At 34.0% G+C, this 21,561-nt stretch overlaps 1 protein-coding gene across 8 annotated transcripts in view; it reads left to right on the top strand.

The window, feature by feature from the left end:
• Nucleotides 1-21,561, top strand: part of LOC100748868 (collagen alpha-1(XVIII) chain) — a 348,873-nt gene that overhangs the window by 298,457 nt on the left and 28,855 nt on the right. For 6 of the 8 annotated variants that reach the window (XM_033321578.1, XM_033321575.1, XM_012387811.3 and 3 more), the window contains one exon: nt 16,889-16,975. The exons of the other annotated variants lie outside the window; for them this stretch is intronic. In XM_033321578.1, coding sequence (XP_033177469.1) covers nt 16,889-16,975 — 87 coding nt within the window. The remainder of the gene's footprint in view (nt 1-16,888; nt 16,976-21,561) is intronic. 8 annotated transcript variants of the gene reach the window in all.

The raw sequence follows: 21,561 nt of genomic DNA, 5'->3' as shown, positions 1-21,561 counted from the left end.
AAACGCGTTTTTTTTTTTTTTTTTTTTTTTATTCGAACGTACATCTTCCGGCTTAAAAGGGAATTTCTAAAGGAAAATTTTCGTTTATTAAAAATTTGGATTGACGTATTGTACTAAAACGCGAATTTCTAGGCAAGTGTAATGACAAGGAGGTACTATAGATTCTTTTAGCTCCTTGGAATTTATATCAGACGGTTTTATATTAGATATTGTAACTTCGTTACATGGAATTTTTATGACCAAAAGTATGTCACTGAAACAGTGCTTTTCCCGTGATTTATTGTACAGAGGATCCTTTCTTTACGTACGAAAAAGGTCAGTATTTAATTACTTTTATTCAATCACAATTTCTATATAAAGTAAGATACCAACAATTCGTCAAAGATCCGCTTAAAATTCAACATTGAAATTGAATAAAACAGAAAGATGATAAACTAATCATCCTACTTACGAGATTACGTTACTTGAATATCAATTATTGCCTTTATTTACACGAAATTCCAATATCGAGGGGACTCCCGTCGACTTTTGAATTATTCGAGAAATAAAATGGCACGAACGATCAAACAAAAGGGTTCGTTGAAAGTCATAGTGGTGAAGAGGAGGAAGAGGAAAGTTCACGCTTCTTGTTCCCCCGAAGGTGTCGAGGGTTTTAATTTCATGGGACGTTAAATACGTTCTCGAAGATGAAAGAGAAAAAGAACAAGAAAGAGATCGTAGAGCATAAGAGGGAAAGAGAGAAAGAGAGAGTGAGAGAGGTTCCAGAGAAAAAAAAAGACGAGAGAAAGCATTCTGTGGCCTTTGGAGTGTAACGACGATCATTACACAAACTTCTTGAACCTTTTATGATTCTCGATGTTGTATTAATTCCGATCGGTCTCTTTGTTTCCTAGACAAGTATCCTAATTTATTCGATGTCCAAATTACTTCAAGTTTTCTGCTTAATCGAAGATTCTTATCCAAGATACTTATGAAAATCCGATGAAAAAAGTTTCTTATTTCCTCTTCGCATCGCGTAATTCCAGATTGTGTCTTAACGTTACGTTAGGTTCAATTGAGAATTTGTTCATATAAAGTTTCAAATTGTAACTTCCGCATTGTATTCACAGAACATTTCATAATTTTCTTATTCAAGCACAGTGACCAAATAATGTATCGATTATTTAGAAATTGTTTAATTACGATTTTGTACGTGCGATGAAATCTTGAATAAGAATACTACGTGATAAAATTATAAAATGTCAATGTCGAATATTGATTGTCATTTTATCTGTTGTTATTTTATATGTTGTTAATTTCGGTTTAAAATATCCGTACACATGAATAATATCTATTATACGATTAACACGAATACATATTTCATCCTGCTGTCACAATGACGGGAAACGCGCTAAAAAGAAGTTTTCAATTATTCGGAATATTATCATTCATATGGAATAATTTTCAGAAAAACATTTCAATGGAGACGTTGAATCGTTTAAACGATAAGAAGATTTCATTCAAATAAGTTGCCGCTTCTTTTAGAACACGTGATAAGTACATTGTTCCTAATTCGAATTTCCTCGTGCCCCATATTCGACTGTCGATGGTCTACTTCTAATTATGCAGTTACCGCTGAAACCTTTCCACTAAAAGCGTACATTTTTCAAAGGAGAAATTTCATAGAATTTCATCCAACAGAAAAGAATACGCGGTCATATCGGTTCTTTCGGGAAAAAAAAGAAGAGAATGGCGTCTACTGTCTTTTGGCTTGAATAATTTCACCATCATTTATCAGTGATTGAATTTACGAAGTAAGTCATTTATCAATGGCCTTTTAACGACAATTAATCGTACAATATGACTTGCAAGTTGTCGATTTTAGTCATTTGAAAATCATTGATCATAATTCTTAAACGTTCTATTTAAATTCTAATAACTTCCAATTTACGTGCACTATCTTGTAGATAACAAACGATTTATCGATAAATTATCGCAACAGAGTTTGTCAACAATTTGCTCGTGAACAATTAATTCCTATAGTTCAGCTATTCATCGAACGATATAGTATTATAGTACAACATTAGATACATTGCAAGATCATATTAATAAATAAATAGCAAGCTGAAGTCTTAATTACTTTTGTTTCATGACTTATTAGAGAAACATAATTCACTAACGAGCATGATTATTTAATAAATCGAATTCCTATAATAAGTCGCCATTTCAGGACGAAGTATACATGTGCATCGATACGTAGTGATTTATTATTGTCATCATAAAACCATCGAATCGTCGATAGATTGCGAAACATAGACGAAATGTTGATTAATCTTTCTATCTAGTATATTATTGTTTATTTATAGGTCGTGACATTTATCAGTAAAATTATCTATGTGCCTAAATGTTATATAGTCAGCAAAAAATTTATAAAACTATTATCTAATGAATCGTACAATTTAATACTTAATAATTTATGTTTATATAATCACTTGATAGATCGTGAATGATTAGCTAATTACAGTTAATAATCATAATGTATTATATATATATATTAAAAATAATTTATATATACTTAGAAATAAACTGTAGATCATTAACACGCAGTGGATCAACAGTGCACTACAAGTATCTCCTATATTTCGTTTATTAGTGATGCATAGTTTATCACAAGGTCGTAATTTATTACACGACGATGGAATATTAATGAATTCTGAGTGATCGCTATGCAATCAGTTGTTAGTAAATTATAGCTCATAGACAAGCCCGGCGTTAATTTAGAAAATTAGTCGTAACTTATAATGAATTAATTAAAGGCCAGTTAAAGATCTAGAAAATTATACCGTCGTTCTACCAGCTGGTTAATTTACACAAAGTCAAATTCTGTTGTTTAAAAAAACACAAGAAATAAAATTGGCACGAGTATATGAAACTAACAATACATTTTCTAAATTTCATTCTAGCCTCATCTATCGTCGGTTAAATTAACCTAAATTCGTTTAGCAAGGTCAAAATGAATTCGTATTACGCTACTTCGTGGAATTTCAAGAATGTCACGAATTCAAAACTGGAAATGACAGAACTCTGTGTGACGATATTAGTTACGTAACATTACAACGTTTCGCTCAAATTTGGTACAATCGATGCACAGTCAGTTTCACATAAACAATCACCGCTTTGTGCTTTTCCCTTAATATCTATAATTAATGGCTGCTCTGGAGCAGAGAGTCTTATGTAAATTGCTCGAGATTTTCAATACGTTTGCAGGGCATAAATTTAGAATTTAGAATGTCCGCTGTATAATAACGCGTCTTATAAATTATTCATCGTACGAGTGATCGTTGTCTCTCTGGTGAAATAGTAATAAGGTAGAAGTTACTAATGTCGTGCTTTTAATTCGAGCTTAACTCCTTTCTCGGTCTAACGATCGTTCGTTATAACAATGGCTCACTCTCGCAAAGGATCCTATCCGGAGAGGAGCAACTACGCTGTAACGATGTATAATGTCGCGTGGCTCAGTCTTCTATCCTCTTAGAGCAATTCCGTCGTTTAATCCAGAAATTATCCCGACGACGATTCAAGTGCCGGTGAACGGAAAAATAGCGGAGTTTCGTTTAACGCGACTCGCGATCAGATAAACCGGATCGCAGCCAAGATAACTCTGAAAAGCTGCAGTTCCATTCTAACGACGAAATGCTTTTCAAACTCATCTAGCAAGGCAATTTATTTAGTACAGTCCTTTATTTCTTATTCATTTGTATCTTATTATACGGTTATAAATTCGGTTATAAACCGTATAATTTACAGTGAGAGGCAAAAGTATTCTTACAGTCGGAACTTAGTATACTATACCGTAGTATACGTCCGTGTCATTAAATATATTCAATTGCATGTATTTTTTAATTGTTTTCAGAAAAATATAAATTTGCGTAAACATTCGTAGTCTGTCAGCTATATTTATAACGTCCGTATATAGAATTTTTCTTCAACTTCCAATCTTTTCTTCTTTTTTTTTTTTTTTACTTTTTATTAACTGTGAATATTGGAATATAAATCTTATTAAAAATTATAGAAAACTTAGAGAGATAATTGGAGAAAGGTTGATACAACGCCGAATTACAGAAAGGTTAATACAATTTAATTTGAAATTAATCAATATACTGAAAGGTCAGTTTAGTTAAATACGTAGGATTGATTTCGAAATTAATTAAAACACTTGAATTATAGAACGATTAATGTAAATTACGCATTGAAATTTGCGAAACATCATTTATTGTATATACACGTAATGAGAAGCAATTAAAACTAGATTTCTACTGTACTGTGTTCCTAGCAATTCCTTTTACCAGTTTAAAATTATGAAACTATAGTAGAATCGTGTTTCGTAAGATTTATACGAATTAATGTGCGTCATGAGCACCGAGTATCGCAGAAAGTATGCAATTTAACCAGATATTTGTAATTCGATACTATATTTAAATTGATTTAGACGCATTTTCAAGCGGAGCAAGTATTAAACTAATATATATCGAGCAGACACGATTCCGCTGAAATTGTCTACATGGAAACACAACAGAAGATAATGCAGAAACGAAAATTGATACGTATGATGCTACAAAATGCGACCGAACGTGATGATTTCGCATGAACATTCTTGCTAGCGGGACAATTGTAAAAATTTGATGCTATTGAAGACCCGTAAATACGATAGCAAACGTAGTCGCATGTACAATGTACACGTGCACGCTTCTGAAATTGCTGAGGAACGATGATAATTCAAGATACACCACCGAGAATAACCTGCGATAGCCATATATCACGAAAGTTATGGCGTTCCACAGTGGCACCAGGTTAGACGAACGAGTCGATTTTTCAGTTTGCCTTTCTATTTAGTGTTTGTTAAATATTATTGCGAAAGAATAAATTTTAATCTTATGCGCATTTTATATAACATTCAAATAATGTAAAACAATATAAAATATAATGCAGAATGGAAATGAGATATAGAATTTCTAAGAAAAATTATTTTTAAAGTACAAGAATAAAATACTACGTTATTTCGATAATATCTTGTAAATTGGTTAAAAGATGTAATTTTACGATAAAAAATAATAATAATTGCATTTATCTATTATGATGTTGATTATTCAGTATAATGATTTAAATATACCAGCTCGTATAATGTATAACTTTAATGAAAAAATTCCCGGAGAATCTGCTTTTAAGTCTAATTACGAAGGAAGTATATAAATTTATTAGCCCTTTTAATTTATGTTCAGAAACTTTTTTAATATCATGCGTTGTAACGTTTTCTTATGCGGCTTTAAATACTCTTCCGTAATTTCCCGTCAAATCCGATGTTGATATGAAAATTCAACACGGTAATGTATTTGCTTACTATTAAAGTTCCATGTTACACGAGCAAGAAATTGAATTTATTAGCCGAGCTAACTTCTTTAAGTATCCAAATCAAAACTGCATGAGACAAGAGAATCGATTTTTCATTAACTCTCTTTTTAGCGTATTCGGTAAACGAATACATCCAGAGATTGTATTAAGCGCCGTATCTACAGGGTGATCATGATGGTTTACGAAGTACCATGATATGAAAGAAAATTATTTCTCTTAATTTTATTACTTCGAGAACTTCTCGATTACTTCTAGAAATTAGCACAGTGAATTTTCTAGGTACGTGGAAAATCTAATGCGAATAAAAATATAATTGAAATATTATTAGATTCGAAAAATTGAAACTTTTATCAAACGTCATATCTAGTTTACATAAATTCCTATATTAAATTGTTTTCTTAAGAAATAGCGAACGAATAGTTAAAATTCCGATATTCGTACGCAAAGTGGTCGATTTTGGGAAGTGATTTTACCATTTCGTGAAATCTGTGTCACGCGTTTCGGTATAATCGCGCATTTAAATCCATTCATGTTCTATGTAATATCGCGTACCGTTGTTATTAACAAATTTTATAACGATGTCGTTATCGACGCTACGTATGCATATTCGTCCCACCGTGCTTTTCATTTCTATCCTCTTAATACACCATTCGAAATGATTCTATTATTCTCCACTCGCAAGCTCCCGCGGGAGACCACGGGATTTTCGTTAGAACAATTCTCTTCGAAATTAAAAAAGAAACATTTCCCTCGGTTAACGTCTACCTTTAGGCTATGGATTTTATAAAAATTTTATTTGTAACATAAAAAGTAATTGATTTTTATAGCCTCTTTAATCGCTGAGAAATAATTACGAATGGTGTAAAATGGTACGCGTCTTTATATTACAAAAGGGTCCTTTCAGTTCCTTGTCGCGGTTACTGTAATATTTTAAACGGGCGTAAAGCCGCGTTTTCGCACGTGCGATACGCTACTCGGAGTATTCAACGAACACGTGCGCTGAATATTCATTTTAGAGACGATGATGCTACCTTTGGCCCCCTTTTAAAGGTTTCAAATGTGTTCTGCGACTTTGGTTACAGCGATGAAAACGCGACTTAAAGATGCTCCGCTCGATCTTACCATAGTTAATCGTTTGGAAAACATGCGTTCACTTAATTGCATCGTCAGAATATAAACCGCATTCGACGTCTTTGTAGAACTCTTTATCATTTATATAAATTGTATAAATCAAGGAGAATAAAATTCGTGGAAAAATTCTTCATCCTAATTTTTATCGAATACGATAGAATACGAATGAAAAACAAATGGATTAAATAATGGTTCAGCGAACATCGTAGCTGAATTAATAATTTTATGTTTACTTGTTTGTTGGTTCATATAGATAATTACATAATTCTTCATTCATCCATTATAATCATTGTTAAATCATTTCAGCTGAAATTTGCAGTTAAATTAATTCTGTTTTATAACCGGAGTTTTCTTGGCATGAACGCATTTTCATGGAAATTTAGATGCAAGCGAAGTAAATGGAATTTCCGGGATCTTAATGAGAAGCCAAGAAGATCTTGCCTTAATAGAGCGAATTTCTGTGACAATTGGTAGTCTGATAAATTACGGATAAACGTGTTCATAATCTTGTTATCATAGTCTGCTTTCTCTTATTCTTAATGCGACAAATTAGACTACAAATACTTTACGGTATTATTTAAACTGTGATTATTTTTAGAAAATATTTAATTAAAACGTTATTATCAATATCGAAGAATATCTGATATCAAATATTTTACCTCTATGTTAATGACATTTTCGTATTCGTATCTTTTCATTAACATTTCATTGATTTCAATTTATTTTGAGGACGTGCGTTTGCTGGAAACCATCTTTCTAAAAATATTTACAATTTTATTCGACAATAGGACGAACTTAATGTAGATTATAGATAGTAAATGAATTTTTTCCAATAATCCAATTAGTTTTGCAGAGATAATCATTTTTCAAATATTATCCCATAGAAGATGTATTCTATGTATCATTCTGCTTCTACTTGTTCTACTTGTTCTACTGGTTCTACCCTTTAAAGTTTCGTAACTAAAACTCTATGAGTTTATACTTGTAAGCGTTAACCAATGTTACCAACACTCTCACAGTTTATACTGTAAACTAAAAGACTACAACAAAATCATCCACAAGTAAACGAACCAAATTGAATTTATTTAAACAAGAGCATTATTTCTGTTCATTATTCGCAAACCATTCATCGAACTTCAGAATGACAAGTTTATAGACACGCTGACTACTTTATCCTCCCTCGACTGGAGCTCCGATTTTTCTTTTCTTTTTTTCTTTTTTCTTCCTCTTTTTCTTTTTGCACAAAGCGTGTAGCAATTAAAAGATAGGGCGTGTGATTCGTTTGTTAAACATTTACGGTAGCTCTTTTCATGGTTTTACGCTATTTCTTTCGTGGTTTTACGGTTTTACGCATTTTGCTCGGCTTTCAGCCGATCTTTGCTTGGCTCCTTTCAAATCGTTGTGAATGAAATAATGCGAAATTTTCTTCGGTACAGTATCACCGCTATTTCTCCCACATCCCTTACCTTCGCTACGACCTGGTTACGAAGAAATGAATTCACGTTCTGAACTTTACAGCCGGGAAAAATAGAACGAAAATACTTAACGTACCGCGGCGGGGGCCAGACAAAAGAAAATTCTTTAAATTGCTTCAGCGGTAACGTGTTTGGGAGAATTCTTACACGGGCACACGATGTTGCGAATTAAACTGCGATGAGTTAAGTTTATACGTTCCCGTGAATTACACGAAACCGTTGCCAGGGAATAAACGAAGCTGCGATAAATTGTAAGAAAAAAGAAGGAACAAGTCCGTAAGAATTAATTTTTATCGGGACGTAAAAGTCGGTGCAAACGTTTAAGCGTTCTACGAGAAATCTGAACCGTACGGTATACGATAGTTAAAGTTTTTAACAGCGTTGTATAACGTTTGTGACATGTAACGAAGCGTCTAAATTAACGATTAGAATATTCATAAGGAAAGAAATATTCTATGAATATTAATTTTCCTATTAATTTCATGCGTAACTCGTAAATGAAATTTAGTTGGCTTGTATCTTGTTATTCATTGACAAAATTCCGCATTCCATAGATGTAATAGGATTTTGAGGTATATGTATAATAGGATTGACAAGCGCCTGAATGAAAGCGATAGGCTGGAAAAATATTCGTACAAATTTATGCTCGATTCACGCTTGACCTAAATCAAAAGATATTTCTGTCTGACAGATCCTCACAAACCCCCGATCAATTCGTCTCACGCTATCTCTTATTTGAGTCGAGAAGTTTTTCAATTCCATACTTTATCAACATCTTCATAATTCCAAAAATGTTGCCTGTCATGAAATAAAAGTATTAATGTCGTTCAACTATTACTCTTTAATACCTTTTCACAAAACTTTGTCGATCAATCACCTATGTTTAGAAACATTTTTGATTGTCAGGTGACAGTGGACTAAGAAACTCACACAGAAACTCACCAAGAATATACTTATCGAGTCATCCTTTAGTGACCTCCATATAGAATCGCATGACGTTAGATCAAGTACGATCATCTTGATGGAAAAAACGCTGGTATTAGACAAAAAGCAAATGGACCGAAGGATGAAGGATATTTTCAAGAAAGAAATCGTTGCGTTTGCGACGTGAGAAATCTCGAGTCGTCAGAGAATTCACCAGTCGACGGGATATTGTCTGACGAATGCCTCTGTCCTGTTGTCAGCCGGGTCGTCAGATCGCGAAATCACGCCGCTGATATTTTGTCGTGGAATATTTTGGATTGGAGCGTGGATAGATCGGGGTCGAGGGTGCTCCTGTCGTACGCTCGCGCGCGCACGCCTCTCGAAGGTACGGTTTTTCGATATCCAGAGGTAACGCCGGAAAAAGCAGGTCGTGTCGGTCGTAATCGATAAGGTATTGCCGTGCGAGAAACTCGAAAACATTTAAAACAACTTGGCCGCCGAACGAGAGGCTACAAATATTCGATCGGTGAGAAAGCAGCTTGGTTCTTCAACCTGCTGATCCTCGATACGATTGTATTCTCTGGCTATTTACCGAACGAACGTTACCCAGAGTCTTTTAAATGTACCGAAAACTCGACGATTTAGCTTTTGCGGGCAATGATCGAACGAAATAAGTCTGAACGTAGATGTAAGGAAGAGAAAAGCAAGAAAATTTATTGTATTCGGTTGCTTGAGAAATTTGTGGCGCGATTTAATCTTTTTAGAATCAACAGTTTTTTGAAACATCGGAAGAATTTCTCTTTTTTTTTTTTAATAATTATTAAATCCTAATTTAAGATCTTTCAAATGAGTTTGCGCTTGGTAAAATTGATTCCAATTGTAATGGATTTTGTCTTCTTTAAAAAAAGATTGGGAAAGTGTATTTCCATTATCAATAACTGAAAAGGACTATTTGCTTCACAGTGCAAGATACGCTTGGTAAGCCTGAGAGAGTTAATCGTTTCTAATAGTTTGTCTAGTCTTAAATATATCTTGGAATTAAGTGGAAATGCAATTAATCGTTCTTTGATCTGAAAAATATTCAAAGTGGTTTTATTTCGATCAGCTCTCAAAAAATGTGTCGGTGACGTTAATTGAATATTTTACTGAAGAATTTCCTTTAATCCTATATCGCGTTAAGTGGAGAGAAGATTGTGGACTTTTCTACTCGTGCTTAATTGGCTGACACGTTGGTTCTCGGTGCAGGATAAGAGGGTTGTACGCGTTTAATCCAAGCCCACCTAGGATCACCGTCCATAAATCAAGATGATCAAACATGTCTCGACGAGTAAAGTGTAATGATTATGATCTACAAGTGAAAGTGTCGTGTAGATAGCTTCTTGTAATGAATCTCCTTTATCAACGTATATAGTTCTACACTCGAAACATGAAAAGACATACAGAAATCGTTCGATAATTGCACAAAAATCGAAAGCCCAGTGTTGCAATTGCGCAGAATTAGAAACAATTTGATTCCGTGAAACTGAAATCCTAGATGTAGCGAATATAGAAAGAGAAAGAGGAACCGAGGGTCGAAACGTTCGGCAAATTTTAAAGGCTCGCGACAAAATGAGACTTTTAACTCAAAAATTAACATTTTTTATTTTCGATTTGTCATCAATGAAACTTCTACCAACACATTTTTTACATTTTCCTGATTAAAATGACACCATACACCATTATAATGTGCAGCATATTTTTTTACCTAATAAATAGTAATTAAGCACATATCATTGAGTAAATGTAATTCAAATTATATCGTTTTTAGTCTCATTTTAATAAGGAAAATCTCGTTAATACGTTAGTACAGGTTTAATTTTTAAAAGGTCAAAAATAAAAAAGTTTTTCTCTCGGATTAGTACAGAGATACATTGTACTCAACGATACCTGACATTGAATTATGTCACAGTACTCGATCATAGCGGGCCGTCAAGTTTCTTGGTGCAACCTCCTCCTCGTAGGGAGGATGCCTACTGTGCAATTATCGAATGTTTCCTGTAGTGGAAAAAATTAAAGATATTGGAAAGATACCTACGCCATCCACAAAGGCGATGCCGGATGTACCGTGAACATAATGAACGTAGAACAACAATTTACATCTACAAAACATTGCAATGTACCTTTTCACAGGGGAACATGGCTCGAAAAATACAAATCTATTTTGTTTGAAATAAGAGATTCGATCGTAATATTTATTTGTGTGATTGAATTTAAATAAAATCTATTGCGAATAGAGCAACGTATGTATCTTGTAAATTAATTGTAAAATAATTACTATATAGAGAGTTTCGAAATTTTATCAGAAGAAATTTTACGAAAAAATGTTTGATGTTTCAGAAGTTATAACCATTTTCGTAAAGCGATACAATATAGACAGAAGCCTTAAAATATATCGGCTATCAGTTTTTCCGCAAACAGCCCGGACCGTGATGCGTTAACGTTCTGTTATAATATTCTTTTTGTATATCCATCACGAAAGTGTATCATAATTCTAGAATTTTATGAACGTCACGATCAAAATTTAAAAATTTACAATTTACATTGAAATTTGTAATTACTAAATGCCAAATCTTCTCGATGTATTGTAGTAAATCGGACATATTTAAAATTAACTTACAGATACGATCTGTTACAAAGTTCGTTCAATTTAAATCTAATCGGTGTACAGAATTTTTGATCGAAATTGAAGCTTTGCCTTGCTTCCGAAAAATTGAAATATAAACGAAGATAATACACAAAAGTCTTACGTGTACGTATGTGTATCGATCCACCTATATTTAAAAGTACTACAGTGAATAGTTTTGAATTATTTTTTCATACTTGTACGTATCTATAGTCTATGCTCTGGTGATTTGAAACTTTTACATTCTATGAAAGGCGTACATCAATTTTAGCAGCAGCTAAAATTTTAGGATCAGCCGGGATATTGGGACAGAAATTCATACAAGATATGGAATCTAGAGCTCGCATATGCAAAACCAGATGAATCTGCCTCGATCAAAATTGAAATACATCCAGGTGCACTGGTCGCATGGCATTAATTATTGTGATATAACATAGGAATTCTTCCAAAAACCGCTATTTTGTTATTAAGTTAAATGACACTGTGTCACGGAATTAGAGACAATTAAGAAAGGCAAACGTTTAATTAACTATCAGTGCCTTGTCAATTTCAGTTTTTTTTAATTTTAATTTTAGCATCATCATACGATCAAAAGCATACAAATTTTATGATATTGAGTTTCTTACTTTTTCCTCTTTCTTTTAACATAATAATTGATTCTTGAAACTTTGGTCGGTTATAAAACAAATTAATATAATTAATACTTTTATTTTCAATTCTTTTCTTTCCTTCGTTGTGTTTCATAAGCGTCTATTTTATTTATTACCGTTCTTAACATTAGAACTCTGTCCGCTATCTTACAGCCGGTTAAAATACCCGAGGGACTGTGACACGAATATTTTGTGACTCGAGACAAATTGCTACGATATTATTTGCATAATGAAATTCATGAATTTTCTGTCGCCGATTTTAATTGCGAATGACGAATAATGAATTGGAATATGAAGTAAAACGGATCTATTGTGTGTAAGTTGAATATCGATTTCACTGCAAAACGAGATGATATTCTTCGGCAACTCGGACAGTCTATCTGAATACGTCAAATAAAACATAAAATAAGAATTCGATATTCCTTTCAATATTTTCACTTTGGTGTTTTGAAATCTAATGCCATGTTCCATTACGAAGAGTTTACGAAATTTTGAAAAGCTAGACAGCTAAAATACGTTTCCTTGCTAAAACGAGAGAAATTAATACGGTAAGTTAAAACGTTATACTGTTGCTCTTTCCCCACAACATTTTTGCAAAAAATTAACCAACCTTTGTTGATGAAACAAGCGAACAAGAATCGAACGTAATTTATATGCAAACTGTAGTCGGTATCACGCAAACTCTTCCATATAAATATTCTTTTGTTCGGTATTCCGATAATAAACAATCGCTCTCATAATTACAAGTTTTCATATATTCCGAAAAACTGTTATTCCAAGGATATCCTTTTCATTGTATTTGTAACAATCGCGGAATAACCACGAAATAAAATGATGAATTAGGTTGTATAGTAAGTTCGTTTTGGTGTCATATTTTAAGAACTATCGTAAAGTTGTTACTTATATTGACTGTAGAGACCGATCGTGCTAGTAATATGGGTAAACATTGTTCATAAGTGCATCAATAGCATAACTTTACATTAATAGTATACTTAAATCATTTACTAATAAACACGTGAAATATCAATTGTTTCGGTATTTACAATTTTTCTTATGAGTAATCATCAAATAACTTAAACGATGTAAAGATAACGGGAGAAATTTTTTGGTAAAAGGAGGAAAATTTTAAAATCACAGAGTAGGTAAACCACATAATTTATTTGTAACAGATATACAACAAACTAATCTTTACGTAATGCGTTGATTAAATAAATGTTATATAATTATCTTTAACCTTCCTTTTTTTTAATGCGAGCTTATCGCACTATCAAATAGAATACAATCTAAAAGAAGAGATGTAAAAGAAGAAAAGAGGAAAGTAACGTTTAAAGGCTAACCAGAGAGATCGAAATATTCCGTATGCTCGATAAATATGCATTCGAGTTCGTTTGATTAATCGAATTTCGAACAGACGCCTCGCTAAGATATTAATGAATTTTCCGCTGCGGGATTAAACAAATTGGCCGTCTCCGCGAAACTGACGAGCAATCGACATGGGATCTTGGCCGTTTGAATAATTGAAAAGGGGCGAAGCCGAGCGTGTTGGATCAGAAATCGCTGAAATGAGATTAATTAAGCTCGGTACGCTTGTCCGCTCGCGCACACAAAATGACAGCGGCAGCGTTAACAACGTGTAAAGTGTATTATACGCCGAGTGTTTAAGTGGATTAGTTTCTAATTTCAATCGGAAGTTTGACTTGGCCGCGGCGTTCGCGTGAATCCGCTCGATAAATGCCTGCGATTAGCCCTTTAAATATTGTACATGCGTATACAGTAACTTTCAGAAGAATCATTATGGACACTTGGATCCTTTCGACTACGGGCAAATATTCTATTTTTAATATTAAGTTAGAAAATTAATTATGTAATTCGTACTTAGGGATTAGATAACCTGATAACAAAGAATTGAATTACGCTGCTAGAATATTCCATCAAACATCCTTTTACATGTATTTTGCAAGTAAGTTACATTTTGTTGAAAAGGGAGCCTTATATCGTTAACGTGTTATCGTTAGACATATTAGCTACAAAAGAAAATGCTTCCTTTGCTTTACATGATTTCTTTGTTTTATAGTAACGTAGACACGTTATGAACAGAGTAAATACTTTTCTTATTCTGCATCACTCTACAGCATAGAAAGTCAAAGTCCCAGCTTGATTCTTTAAGGTCCACTTTCGTAATCCGATACCGACTTTATCGCGGATTAAGTTAAAGCTGTGTAATATTACGTATCTGGTCTTTGTATGCTTAATCCCCTGTTATAAATACATCGTGATATAATTTTACAAACTTTTATACGATGTCGTATTAAAATAAAGGATGCTGATCTAATTCGAAAACACGTGTTACTTGATCTTTTCATTATAATGTCACACGACATAGAAAAAGTTACATACTTATTATTATAACTGATATTATGAATATTACTTCTATAATTATATCGTTGTATTGCCAAGCAATCTATCCAACCCAATTATTAGCTTTTTTATTTCTTTCGTCAAAATGGAAAATTGCTATCAAGCGTAAACTATTTTTCTCGTTTCCTCGAACAATGGAAAGAGTTAATCAATGTCTGTTGCCGTATGTAAAATAGAAATAAATAAACTTAAATAAACAGTGATGGCCACTAGGTGTATCCACTGGCGCCACAGATTACTGGCCATCTATAGAAACCGCTTAAATCCCAAGTATTCAGCACTCGAACGATAGAAGGCGCCGATGGTACTTGATTGGACGTTTTAATTGCGTTTCGTTAATTCCAGTGTGATTAATGCAGCGATCGCGAGATTTCAAATTTCGGTTCGTTGCCTATGAAATGAGGTGGTAATTTTTATAAAACCTTTAACAAAGATGTATTTAAATTTAGAAATACCTGTTCCGTCTATTCGTACGAAATTGTTCATATTTATAAAAGAGAGATCAAATATGGATAAATATGATTTTCTTAGAATACGCACAGATATTTTCATGTATTTTAAACGAGTCTATAAATTTATAAAAACATTCGTTTCGTACGAAAAGGTAACAATTATACTTTTTTACATTACGAAGTCTGACGATGAAGGTATTGGAGAAAAACTTTATCGAAGCTAATTATTTTAAAGCAGATCTATTTTATCTTCTATCTTTTTGCTCGTTATTAAATACTAGTTCAATCGAAGTTGAACGTATCGTGAAAAGAATTTCGCCTAAATCGAAACTATTAAACCAACTGATTTCAGATTATTTAAATTAACTAACTATTAGAATCTACAAAAATTGAGAACACATAATCAAAGTATAACCCTGCCATTTTCATATCTGAAAAATCATTTCTTCGATATAATCATGTTTCGAAGTTATTTGAATTTATTCGGCCAACATAGGCAGAAACAATTAAAATAAAATTTTGAAAAATATAGATCTATAAATGTAATGAAAAGGAAAGATGTAAAATCTCTCGTAACTGAAAGAAAGACACGAAACGTTATAAGAATAAAATCAATGGAACAACGGTGATTTTTCGATATGCGGCTGTTGTCCGAAGAAAGACGATGATTAGAAATTACACGCGTGAGCTCTAGCAGAAGTTCACACAGTGTATGTGAATTAATAATCATGGAAGACTGATTTCCTCTCAGAGGAATTAATGGCATACCAGGGGATTAATTCGGTTTGTTTAACTCAGTATCGCCTCGACATTTGGCCTCGCTTAGTTCGCAATTACGTATACCTTGACCTATCCATTTTACGCTGTGTAAATTTAGATCGGTATGCGTAGCGTAAAACGAGCATAAGGATATCGGCGCTATACTGCGCGATATTAGGACTAATTAATTATCCCGTTTGCATCGGTGAAACAACATATAATTACGATACCGATACCAATGACACGCGTATTTATCTATCATATATTATCGGAGCACGATATCGTATCGTTGAAACGTCTCTTTATCTTTTAATCGTACTTCGATTTAACCGTTAAAAGCTACAACAAGCGAAATTTCATAGCAGTACGTTTCCTTCTCTATTTTAAGAATCAATGAAGTTAAGCAAATAGAATTAGATGGTTTATGATAACCTTTAAGAGTTAGTGTCTTACGCTAGAGGAAAAGAGTTATAAAAACTTTCATATTAAAATACCTTGCATCGATGTCTTTCTATACGCATTACGTATGCTTTTTCCAATTAATAAGAATAATTTTCCTTTGACAATTAACTCGCATTTTACAGATATAGAGATATAGACTTTCCGGCTTTAAACAGACCGAGTAAAATCATTTAAAGAAGAATTCATAGACAGCTAATATCAGCGAGAATAAATTGTTGAACAAAATAAAAATTCATAAAAATTGTCGGAAGTCTGTGATTTTAAAACATAAATTCTATGTATCTTACAAAATACATATTTTTCTGGTAAAATCAAATAACAAATACCCATAGGTACATCGAATAAAGAGAGATATTAAAATAATTTACTTGTCAAATACCATTCAAAAATATTACTTAAATAATATTATAACAAGCAACGAGTAGAATAAAAATTTTAAATAAACATGCACAATATCCAATCTTGTTAATAAATACAACATCGGATTCTTCTAGAGCAGAATTCTTCCCAATTCTCACCATGGAATCCTCAAAAAGGTCTGATTCTAATAATAAATTTCTTTTGTAGTTCAACCCAGACGAGGATCTCGGCTCAGGCGATATCAATAACGACTTGATTGACGGTTTGGAAGACGTTGACACTAATGTGCCAGACGTGAGTTGCGTGATGAAGCTGAGTTCCGCTGAAAACTTACAATACGACGTGCTCACTAATTATTTGTTTCGCAAGCAACGTCTCAACTAACCCGATTGCATTAACACGAACTTCGCTTCGATGTTTGCTAACGAGATATTCTATAAACTTCTCGACCGCGATGTTCTCTCATCTTTGGCGAACAGATTCGAAAGAATAATTTATCGTTACGATGTATGATCGAATGCAAACTTTGAGTAAAAACAGACTGGTTGAAAAGATGAGAAACAATTGTGGTCGTGAGTTTTCTAACTTTGCGTTTACTAACGGTTGCGGTAACGATTACTACTTTTCTATTCGAGCAGAAACGACGATTTTCGTTGTAACGCTGCTCTATCGTGTTATTCCGATAACAAACGAGTCTTGATCGCGAGTAAAAAGTTCGATTAACCTTCAATCGATATCATCGAGTCAGCTAATCACAGCAGATATTTAATCGTAATGTATATTTTATATTTCAGGCCAGAGATGCTATTAATTGTCGCGTAAAATACAGGAAAACTAAAACAAAGTAAATTAAACCAAGCTATTATGAATCAACGATGACTCAACGATATCAATTGGTTAAATACGGTGCTTTCGTTTTTCATTTCTATCGTACAATTGGTACAATTTCGATTGGTTGAAATACGACAGAACGTAAACGTGGTACCTATATACTTAACACATTCATTGTCATTGATCTTGTACACGGTGCATTTATAACCTGCAACTTGTAACTTGTCAATTTCAAGGATCAAATAATCTATCGTAGATCCTTTTTTTCGCCGATCAATTAGACGTTATTGCTTCATCACCGGTTTTCATTGCTTGAAAATATCTCGGAGCGTTTGATTCGACGATTCGTTTGATCGATTTATTACTCGAAAGATACAAAGAAGAAGGAAAAGGAACAAGAACAAAGAGCTCGCACATGAAACGTTTTAATTGCGACTATTCGAGGGCGATCGAGTTATATAAGACGCTTCGATAACCCACAAAAGAATTCCCTAGGAACCTGTCGGGCGTTAGAAGAGGAACACGGTGATCGCTTTATGAGGATAATCTTTGGAACACCGAGAGAATAGTCTTGGAGATTCTGACGAGATCTTGCATCGGTAACAGCGCCGAAAACGCTTCGTTTCTCAGAAAGCTTTCCAAAGCTTCCACCGCCGTCGTCGTTCCCAAAGATTTTCTCTTAATCCAAACGAAGTTAGGGCCATGCCGCGTCGTGACACCAGTTTTCTCAAACTTATCCGACCCATTAAATCTTTTAACGATTAAATTTAATAAGGAGCTGAAAGGTTTGGTCGTTGCCTCTCTTCGCTCGTCATCTATTCTCGCCACACGATAAAATATGAAACTTGGATCTTTCAATTTATTAAAATTGCTTTTATATCGTTGGATTCCTACGATTATAAATAAGTTTTCAGAGAGAAGAAGGTGAATTTTATGGTTGAGACTGTCGTGGAAGGTTTCCAGAAGAGATACATCACAATTATTTGAGGAATTTAATTGAAAGGATCATTACTCTATCTTGAAATTCTTGGAAACCAATGAGAACGGAAAATCGATTAATTACTTAATTAACGCCTTTGAATTTCCACTTAGAAGTAGCGAAGAAACGTTTAGCCATTCCAACGAGTCTTCGATCTAAGACAACAAGATTCCAAGAAAGCAAATTCCTTGAAAATAGCTGTGTTACAAAAGGCTTCTTTCAAGGATCGATCACGAGTGCTTAACTGGTTAGACGCAGCAGGAGATTCAATCTCGTGGAAGAGAAATCGGATTATTCGGATGGAATTAGCGAACAACAAATCGTCGAGAGGTGGTACGATTCGAAAACAGGTTCATCAAAATGCAATTGCCTTGGAGGTAGCTCCTTTTCGACTATCCTCCGCAAGCTACACGAACGATGAATGCAAGGAATCGAGCGAGGAATTCACGGAGGGAATTAAATTCTGACTGAACCGGAGGTGTTAGAAAGTTGTAAAATATAGAGAGACAGCTCGAACGATGCAGAAGTACAAAAAGATATTTGAAAGACGTGGAGAATAAACGAGGAATGTACGGGAAAGTAGGATCGAAGACGAACTTTGACTTCTGCCACCAAACTATTCACGTTGGCAATTAGACGAGGTGATCTAGCTCTGTCGAAGTTAAACTTGCCAACTAGAATTGACTTCGATTCGTTCTGCTGGCCACAGCGGAGGATCTATTAGGTTTGATCTTCCGACGTTAGCTACCAACGAACGAACGTTTGTTAAAAAGACTCTTCTCGATTCCGGTCAAGTAGATTTTAAACGCGAATTAACTCTGAAGTGAGAGTTAATTAAAACAGGAGTTAGAGTCTTGTAATTTACTCGTAATTACTCGCAGAATAAGAGGGAAATGTATTTAGGTGTTCTAAATCGTTGGAAATGTGAAGTTAGGAAAGTATCAGTAGAAAAGTCGATTATTGGTCGGACATCGGATACACGTACTGTATGTAGGTGACGTTCTATTATCGTTTCTTTCAAGAGTTAATAATATTTTTTGAAAATAGTAAATGAAATCTATCGCGTTCCTTTACATAAATGTAGGAATGTTATATTATTAGTTTGTAGGTAACGGTATGATTAATACAATATCGTTTGTACTCACACGTAATCGAATATAAAACCCCGTTTCACGTATTCGTGACTCACTACTTTCACGACACAACGACGCAACGATCTTCACACGACGACGATAAATTCAACTCTGACTCTCTCGACTCTCGTTACAATGTTTTCCATGCTCACATTTTCCCAAATATACCTTGGTAACGCTCACAACACTCTTTGACAACGTCAACATATCTTGACAACGCTAATAAACAATTACCCCTCGCGCCATGTCCTTCCCTGATGTCACACTATCCCACATAAATATTTCTTTTTTTTTTTATTTAGTTGTTTACATTCACAATTTGTCGTGTTTGTTAGGTTATATCCTTTATGAGATCTGTTGGGTGTTTTCTTTTTAGTCTTCTTTCTATGCTCGATGTGTTGATCGTTTCCGCTGCCAACCGATCCACATAAACATGATCTTGATTTAGCTACTTTAAAATATACGTGCAATAATGTTGTATGGAAAATTGGGTATGAGATTCACCTTTAAATTCAAAATATATTTATAACGTTCAATTATTTTTATTATCAAGTGACAGCAAAAAAAGCTGGTCTACTTTGTTTCAAACTTTCGGGTTCTAATTTTTAGCTAAAATAAATTTAAATTACTCGCTAGAGTCACTTCCGAAGTTATTTATATTATAGACATAGTTAACCGATTTCGTCCAACGATAGATCTCGTTAAAATTTAATCAACGTGACAAATTCATCGTGTTTCAAGCTCTCGTATGTAACAGAGTTTGAACGGTGTACGATCATCTTTATTATACACAGCACCGGTCAGTAAATATAAACACGCTTTCACCCTTATCTTCCTAGCCAGCAATATGCTATCCCACAATGCAGCCACTGACAAACAATTCTTCCGTAAAAGGGGAACCGCAGTACACAATTCCTCGCTAGATTTAGCTTTGTTGGGCTGCTTTCCGTCTGCTTCGTTTAAATTAAAGTTGAAAGGTCAACATTTTATATACTTTACCTAAATTTGACGAAGCGTGCCATAGAATCCTTTTGCGATTTCGTCTAAAATGTATTCTCTACTTTATTACCGTACTTTGAGCATCTTATACGAGAATTTCACACATTAAGAAATACGAAACTACTTTTTACGATGAAGAATAAATTCCTGCAAGATCCTTACTTTTCGGTTCTTTGTATCTAGATCGCGGATTTTTATGTGCGTCTTTGTCTAAGAAAACAAAAGAATACTTCGTTAGCTTTCATTTCCGTGCGATTCGTTTCAATTTTTTGAAACAAAATATTCTGTAATTATACCGCGAAAGAATCGCATCCTAAAAACCGTGGTTTCCTAAAAATTTCTCGTTAGAACGTTTAAAGAGCGAAACAAATTTCTATTTATCTTCCGTTTCTTTAATCTTATTCATAAAAATATAGACTTTCGTGAAAGTGCCCAATCTATTTGTTGCTTTATTCTCGTAGTTTTATATAGCAACAAATAATTGTGCGGTGATGCGAATTCTCTCCGTACAACGTTTATCGCGATATCCGCGTAAATCTTCGACTCAGAATTAATACTCGAGCTCGATCGAACGAAAATAATTAAGAATACTTTCTTCCAACTTTCTGACACAAATTCCTCTGGAACAGTCGCGTCAATCGAGCCGTTCGAAAAATTCGCTCGTGCTTCCTATCCTCGTCGACTCGTCGAACGAAGAAAAAAGAGGAAACAAGAGTCGGCAAAGAAAGAAAAAGAAAAAGGAAGCCGGAGGAATTTATTTCACCCGTGAAATCCTACTTCAGAAGAAAAGCTCCCAGAACGGCGATGCAAAGACGCAGCCGTGCATGCTGGAGCTGATCAGGATGTACGTATACCGGGTGAACGAATTCACTGAAACAGCCTGCGGTTCTTCCCGTCGTTCAGAGCGCGCTATATATTACTGCGATCGGCCATTGATT

Source organism: Bombus impatiens, unplaced genomic scaffold, assembly GCF_000188095.3.
Source record: "Bombus impatiens unplaced genomic scaffold, BIMP_2.2 scf_0033, whole genome shotgun sequence".
Classification (NCBI taxonomy): Eukaryota; Metazoa; Arthropoda; class Insecta; order Hymenoptera; family Apidae; genus Bombus; species Bombus impatiens.
This window is presented reverse-complemented; position numbering and strand designations above follow the sequence as displayed.